Raw genomic sequence first — 7,753 nt, 5'->3', positions numbered from 1 at the left:
GTCTATTTTTGTATAAACTCTAAATTTTCATCTGTTTTGTAAACATTTTGAGCATAAATTTTAGATGCTTTCTATTGGCTCTTCTGTTGTGGTTTTGCTTATAGCTCGTTTCTGCAAATTGCCTTAACGCTTTTAGTTGGCTTCGCCTGCTAGTCCTTTAATCGACTGAGTAGGAATATGCATTTGTTTGCCATAACCAAATTTGTAGATTTGCCTGCTGGTCCTTTAGGCGACCGACCAGGAATAGGCACTTGCTTGCCTTAATAAAAATTTCGTAGAATTACCTGCTAGTCTTTCGTTGACCGAGCGGGAATAGGCACTTGTTTGCCAAAGTAGAATTTTGTAGCATTGCCTGCTAGTCTTTCGTTGACCGAGCAGGATTAGGCACTTGTCTGCCTTAGTAGAATTTTGTAAAATTTCCTGCTGGTCTTTGTTGACCGAGCAGGAGCAGACACTTGCTTGCCTTAGTGAAAATTTCGTAAAAATGCCTGCTGGTCCTTAGGCGACCGAGCAGGAATAGGCACTTGCTTGCCTTATTAAAATTTCGTAAAAATACCTGCTGGTCCTTAGGCGACTGAGTAGGAATAGGCACTTGCTTGCCTTAATAAGATTTCGTGAAAATGTCTGCTGGTCCTTAGGCGACCGAGCAGGAATAGGCACTTGCTTGCCTTAATAAGATTTCGTGAAAATGCCTGCTGGTCTTTAGGGGACCGAGCAGGAATAGACACTTGCTTGCCTTATTAAAACTTAATAGATTCTGCTAGCAGGGGAATTTCATACTGAATTCATCTTTATTGAAACTTGCATGAGTTACAGAAATATGGAATATATGCATATGTCACAAGTCATCATGCATTCAACAGAAATAACTTATCGAAATAAATACTTGGCAAAGCACTTTGCTTACTGGAAGTACTTCTTCAAGTGTTCGGCGTTCCATGACCTCTTCACATCTCGTCCATCTGGGTAAGCCAGCTTGTAAGCTCCTGGTCCAGTCGCTCGTATTACCCTGTAAGGGACTTCCCATTTCGGGCCAAGAGCGCCATGGTTAGGATCCCTAGTGTTTTAGTTCAACTTCCTAAGCACCCAATCTTCTGCTCGGAACTGCCTCACGCGTACATTCTTGTTGTAATAACACATGATTCTTTGCTGACATTGGGTCACTCTCTGTGAGGCCCCTTCCATTTTCTCCTCCAACAGGTCCAGGTTCAAGTAGATCTGCTCGTCGTTTTGCTCCTCGTTGAAGTATTCTGTTCGATGTGTCCCCACTCCAATTTCTGCTGGGATTACCGCCTCATGACCAAAAGGTAAAGCAAACGGGGTTTCCCCCGTGGCAGTTTTGTGGGTTGTCCGGTAAGCCCATAACACTCCTGGTAGCTCGTCGACCCAAGCTCCCTTCTTCTCTCCCAGCCTGGTTTTCAGGAGTTTCTTTATTACTTTGTTTGCTGCTTCCACTTGTCCGTTTGCTTGGGGGTGTGCTGGGGTGCAGAATTTCAGGTCCACCCCCAAGTTTTGGCAAAATTCTCTGAAGTTGTTGTTGTCAAACTGCCTCCCATTGTCTGTAATGATGGTATAGGGGATCCCGTATCTGCAGATGATGTTCTTCCAAATAAAATCTGTTGTTTTTCTCTCCGTGATTTGACTGAGGACTCCCACTTCTACCCATTTGGTAAAGTAATCTATAACTACAATTGCATGCGTTGCTGCTCCTCGGCCTTTAGGTAATGGGCCAATCAGGTCAATTCTCCACTGAGCAAAAGACCATGGGGATGACATAGTGGTTAGCCTTTCTGGGGGCTGACCAGGAACCTCTGAAAAGCTCTGGCAAACCTTACAATTTCTTGCCATTCCCTTCGTATCCTGGTGTATGGTCGGCCAAAAGTATTCTTGCCGGAGTGCCTTGAAAGCCAAAGTTCTCGCCCCCGAATGGTTGCCACAAATTCCTTCATGAATTTCTCTCAGCACATAATCTGCTTCCTCGTCATCCAAACATCTTAAAAGGGGTAAGGTGAATCCTCGGCGGTAGCGTATACCTTGCCGCCCTACATTTCAACTTCCTTGCTTGCTTCCTGTCCTCCGCTAAGATGCCTTCTCGGATATATGAGAGAGTAGGGTCCATCCAGGATTCTTCGGTGCTCACCCGCATTACTTCTGCTTTTTCCCCTATGCTTGGCGAGGTTCTCACTTCCAGTGGAACTGACTTGGGTAATTTTGGGTCTGCAATTGTGGCCATTCTGGCCAATATATCTGCTCGGTAATTTTCATTCCGGGATATCTGCTTTATTTCTACCTCTTGGAAGAGCTCAACCTTTTGCCTCACCTTTTTCAAATAAAGCCCCAACTTCTCTTCCCTTACTTAGAATTGGTCGCAGAGCTGATTACAGACTAGCTGAGAATCTGCTCGGATTTCTATTTTCTCTGCTCGTAGTGCGTGTGCAAACCCGAGCCCAGTAATGAAAGCCTCATATTCAGCTTGGTTATTCGTAAGCTGGAACTCGAATTTTACTGCATAGGATACCTCGACCCCTTCTGGGCTCCGTATTACAACTCGTGCTCCGCATCCATGTTCACTACGTGACCCATCCACTATTACCAGCCACACCCCCTTTGGATTCTCCTGTTCCACTGGTTGCTCCTCCTGAACTTCTGCCCCTAGTTCAACACGGTCAACCATAAAATCAGCCAGGGCTTGGGCCTTGATTGCACCTCGGGGTTTATAGGATATGTCGAACTCGCTCAGCTCCACGGACCACTTTACTAACCGACCAGATGCATCTGGTTTTTGGAGCGTTTGTCGAAGGGGTTGGTCAGTCATTACAACTATCGGGTGGGCCTGAAAATATGGTCTGAGCTTGCGTGCTGCCGTTATTAGAGTTAGTGCCCATTTCTCCATCAGTGGATATCTGGTTTCTGCGTCTACCAGGGCCTTGCTAGTGTAGTATACTGGGTGTTGCTTCCCTTCGTCTTCTCTTACTAATACCGAGCTGGTAGCCCATTTTGAGATTGCCAAGTACAAAAACAGCTGGTCACCTTCTCTCGGAGGTGATAATAGCGGGGCGCGAGCTAGATATTCCTTCAACTGCCCAAACGCCTCCTCATATTCTGGTGTCCATTTCATCTTTCTCCCTTTCTTTATGGTTTGGAAGAAAGGGTGACATTTATCTGTGGCCCGCGAGATGAATCGGTTTAATGCTGCCAATTTCCCTGTGAGGCTCTGCACCTCCTTAACTGTTCGTGGGGACCTCATTTCTGTTATCGCCCGTATTTTCTCCGGGTTGGCCTCGATCCTTCGGTGGCTCACCATGAATCCCAAAAATTTGTCCGAGCTGACCCCAAATGCACATTTCTCCGGGTTTAGCTTCATTTCATACCTCCTCAGCAATTCGAAGGTCTCTTCCAAGTGCTTCACATGATCCTTCAGTTCTTTAGACTTTGTGATCATATCGTCCACATATACCTCTATAGTGTGACCGATTAATGGTTTGAAGACCTTGTTCACTAACCTTTGATAGGTAGCTCTTGTATTTTTCAGGCCAAAAGACATCACCCTGTAACAAAACAAACCCATGTTAGTTATAAAGGTGGTACTCTACTCGTCCTGCTCGTTCATGGGTATTTGGTTGTATCCTGAAAAGGCATCCATGAAACTGAGCAGACTATGCCCCGCTGTTGAATCCACCAATTGATCTATTTTTGGTAAGGGAAAACTGTCCTTCGGGCATGCCTTATTAAGGTCTGTGAAATCCACACACATTCTCCATTTCCCGTTGGCCTTCTTCACCAACACTACGTTGGAAATCCACTCCGGGTATTTAACTTCCCTTATAAATCCCGCTTTCAACAGCTTCTTCACTTCGGCATTTATGGCCTCGTACCTTTCTTGGTTAAAGTACCTCATTTTCTGCCTCACCGGCCTTGCCCCTTTCTTAATTGCCAGCTTGTGGCAAGCTATCCCGCGATCAATACCTGGCATGTCCTCATGAGACTAGGCAAATATATCTGCATGGGACTATAGGCATTTCACCAGCTCGCCTTTTATTGCTCGCCCAATTCTGACCCGACTTTAACCACTCTGCTCGGGTTACTCTTGCTTACAACAATCTCCTCCAGCTTCTCAACAGGTTCCTGGCGACCCTTTTTAGAATCTCCTCGGTTATCTAGAGAGGTAACTTGTAGTGTCTCCTTGGCTGCTGTAGCATAACAGCTCATCGCCATTCTCTGGTTGCCTTTTACTACGCCAACAACTCCGTTTACTCTGTACTTCAGTGCCAGGTAATGTGTGGATACAACGCACTGGCTTACCCTCATGAAATGTCGTCCCAGTATCATTTGGTAAGGGCTTCTTTCTTCTACCACAACAAAGTCCAGCATTATTGTTCTCTCAAACGGCTTTGGTCCCACCGTAATTGGAAGTTCGATGATCCCCATAGGGGTTAACCATCCTCCCCAAATCCCTTCAGGGATGTATTTGTCTGCTCCAGTTTTAAGTATGAAATTCCCATATCATCTAGGGCCGACTTGAACAGTATATCAACTGAGCTACCCGTGTCTACCAGTATTTGCTGCAATTCTGTACCGGCCACCATTGCCTTAATCACTAGTGCATCCTCATGAGGGTAGAAAACACCCTCTTTGTCGTCCTTTGTCCACATAATGGGAACTTGCCTAATTTTCGCCCTCTTGGCTGCTGGCAAATTGAAAAGCACCTCTTTGCTGGTCATGGCATACCTCTCATAATTCTTCCGTGCCCTATTCGAGTCTCCAGCCAAGGTTGGCCCTCCTGCTATCACACGGATAGTGGGCTGTTAACGCTCTAGGCTTCTCTCAACTCCCTCATCCCGCGTATACTCTGATTCGATGATGGGTGAAACTCTATCTACATATTCATCCAAGTATCGGTTCCTCACCAAATCCTCCACCTGAGTTTTCAAGTCACGACACTGGTTTATTGTATGACCATGAGTATTATGGAATTTGCAAAATCTACTTTTATCACGTCTGTGAGCAGGTTTTGTTACGGGGGCAGGAGGGTATAGCAGGTCTCGCCCTTGGATCCTCTCACATAATTCCTCCATAGAGACTTTTAATGGGGTGTATTGTCTATACGTCGTGCTCTGGTCAATCATTTGGACTGCTCGGCTATCCTGGGTATCATCTCGAGCTGGCATTGAAGGTAGCTGACTGGGTCGTCCAGCTCTGGAGTTGACAGCATGTAGTGCCCTGGGAGTGTTGTGATAAGGGTGAGCAGCCAAATGCCGGAATTCTCGTTGCCTCTCCGGGAGTGGGGGGCATGGAGGCTGAGCTCGGCTGTGTTGGAACTGTTGTGGTCTCTGAGCTATGGGGTAAGGGCGGGATCGAGCTGATATTCCGCCCATTATTGAGGATTCCCCTGCTCGCTTTCCCGACCCGCTCCCGTTCGGGGTTCTCCTTTCTTTTCGCCTCAGCTCCTCCAGCTGTTCACTTTTTATCCTTGCCGATTTCTCCTCTTCCATTTCTATATCTCTCCTCGCCTGCTCGTACCCGGCCGAATAATTCTGCACTAGGGGGCTTCTCAAGTTGTACCACAGTCGGCCTATCCTCACGCCCTCTTTTAATCCCCTCAATGCCTGCGGGTGATTGAAAGCTCCCAGATCAAGCACGGCTCGGTGGTATCGTTTTACAAATTCCCGAAGGGATTCATGTTCCTCCTGCTTTATCCCTATCAGCTCCATCATATCATCCTCTGGGGCTACTGCACCTCGGAACTGCTCGGCCAACTCTTGGCACATCTGCTCGTATCCTTTTATACTTCCTCGTGGCAGCTTGCGGTACCACTCTCGGGCTCGTCCCTCTAATGTCAATGGGAACACCCTGCACCTCTGAGCAGGTGTTAGCCCTAGAGATGGCAATTTAGCCCGGCCCGAATTTTAGCCCGATTGACCCGACCCTATATATTAGGGCTTTGGCCCGAATTTTCGGGTTTCGGGTCGAGTTCGGGCCACAATTTTAAGGCCCGAACAAATTTAGGGTCAGGGTCGGGCTTAAAGTCAACCCGACCCGACCCGACCCTATTTACAAAAAAAAAAAAAAAACACAACACAACACATCACACACGCTGCATGCACACATCACACACGCTGCATGCACACATCACAAACAGCTGCTGACACAAGACACAATCACACAACTCACGCAGTCAACTAGTCAAGCACAGCTCTCAAACTCAAAAACCCTAAGCCACTAACCCAGCCACTGCCACCCAGCCCACCGCTGAGTCAACCAGCAGCATCGTGACTGTCGACGCTCGCCAACCAATCAGCCGCGTCTCGCCGTCGCGCCTCTCCGTCGCGTCTCGCCGTCGCAAACTCCAAAGGTCTCGCTGTCGCATCTCACTGTCGCATTTCTTCCGCCATCATGACCCGCCATCGTGACCCGCCATCTTGACCCGCCATCTTGACCATCCGCGACGCCACTAGGTGAGTGAGTAGCCTCGATCGGTTCTGTAATTAGCCATAAAACCAGTAGCCTCGATCGGTTCTGTTGAACTTTTTAAGTTGTAATTATAAATTGTAATTATTGTGGAATTGGTTGTGGAATTGAGAATTGAATTGTATTTGTGGCTGCATATCAGCCTTATTGTTATTCATGTTTAAGTTAGTCATGTGCTTCTCGTGTGACCTTCAAATTGATTCCATTATGGAATTTCCATAAGCATCAAAACGGCATAACATTTTAGTGCTTTGGTGGTTAATTAATTGAGGCATGTGGACAACACATGAACAGGTTAAGCAATCTGGAAATGCAAGTTGCAGCTGCATTTGGAAAATAGTTTTGGTAGGGTCGGGCTAGATGTTGGCCCGATTCGGGTTGGGCTCGACCCGACCCTAACTATAAATAGGTAGGGCTTTTTTAGGGTCGGGCTTTAGTTTTTTATTGATTGGGTCGGGTCGGGTTTGGCCAAGCCCGAGCCCGACCCGAAGTTTTGCCATCCTTAGTTAGCCCTTGCACACCCGTCATATCGTTGAAGTGTTCAATATGCACCAGCGGATCACTTCGCCCAGAGTATTTGAGGTCGGGGAATCAAAAATCTCTTGGGATTACAGTACCCATGATCTCGGCTGATAACGGGGACTCTACATCTAGCATTATCCTCCAGCTCGGGGGCTTTCTCTTGCCCTGAATCTCCTCCATCACCTGCGCCAATCTGCGTACCTCACCCTCCAATTCTACAGCACGGTCAGGATCGCGTGCAGCTATCTGATCTCGCTCCTGCTCGGTATTCTGCAGCTGCTGTCTGAGCTCTCCTTCATCAACATTGGCTCATCGGCCATCAATTTCCAATACTCGTCCGGAGCGAGGTTGGTCTCTCCTTTCATCCATGCGCTGCCCTGGGACCCGACCAACATTTCTATGAGCATGCACCCCGTAGGATTGGTCTACCGGTGGAGGGATTTCCTCGACCCTACGCCTCCGGAGGCTGGGCTCTGCCTCAACTTCATCTCTCCCCACGGGGGTTTCATAGTCCCTTCTCCGATCATCCCTCAGCTCATGCAATATGGCCGTGAGAGTTTCCATTTGTTTCTCTATCCGTTCCATCCGATCTTGCATCATCCTCTCTCCAGCCTCATTTGCTATCTCTCGGAGAGTGATTGTTTCACCAGTTTCATTGTCGCCAACTAGGGCATCCTTCCTTGATATATCCATAACTGATTGTTCGCTGCTTCTCCGATGACTACTAATTTGGTTTGGTGGTAGCTTTTTATCCAGCTCCCCA

The 7,753-nt window shown here is 47.5% G+C and overlaps 1 protein-coding gene across 1 annotated transcript; it reads right to left on the bottom strand.

Moving 5' to 3' along the window:
* Positions 1 to 1,981: 1,981 nt before the first annotated feature.
* Positions 1,982 to 4,428, bottom strand: LOC107176554 (uncharacterized). Its single transcript, XM_015529303.1, has 4 exons — positions 4,096 to 4,428; positions 3,753 to 3,985; positions 2,442 to 3,548; positions 1,982 to 2,351 (listed from the first exon to the last, which is right to left on the bottom strand). Exons 1-4 carry the CDS (start codon positions 4,426 to 4,428, stop codon positions 1,982 to 1,984), a joined length of 2,043 nt encoding a protein of 680 aa, XP_015384789.1.
* Positions 4,429 to 7,753: the final 3,325 nt, after the last annotated feature.

Source organism: Citrus sinensis, chromosome 9 (assembly GCF_022201045.2).
Source record: "Citrus sinensis cultivar Valencia sweet orange chromosome 9, DVS_A1.0, whole genome shotgun sequence".
Classification (NCBI taxonomy): Eukaryota; Viridiplantae; Streptophyta; class Magnoliopsida; order Sapindales; family Rutaceae; genus Citrus; species Citrus sinensis.
The sequence above is the reverse complement of the archived record's forward strand: the minus strand, read 5'-3'. Positions and strand labels throughout refer to the sequence as shown.

Coding starts and splice junctions, on each gene's coding strand:
- LOC107176554 (XM_015529303.1), bottom strand. CDS start 4,428: ATGGGGATCATCGAACTTCCAATTACGGTGGGACCAAAGCCGTTTGAG. Junction 3,986..4,095: donor AGAAGCTGGAGGAGATTGTT/GTAAGCAAGAGT, acceptor ATATTTGCCTAG/TCTCATGAGGACATGCCAGG. Junction 2,352..2,441: donor GCTTTCATTACTGGGCTCGG/GTTTGCACACGC, acceptor ATTCTAAGTAAG/GGAAGAGAAGTTGGGGCTTT.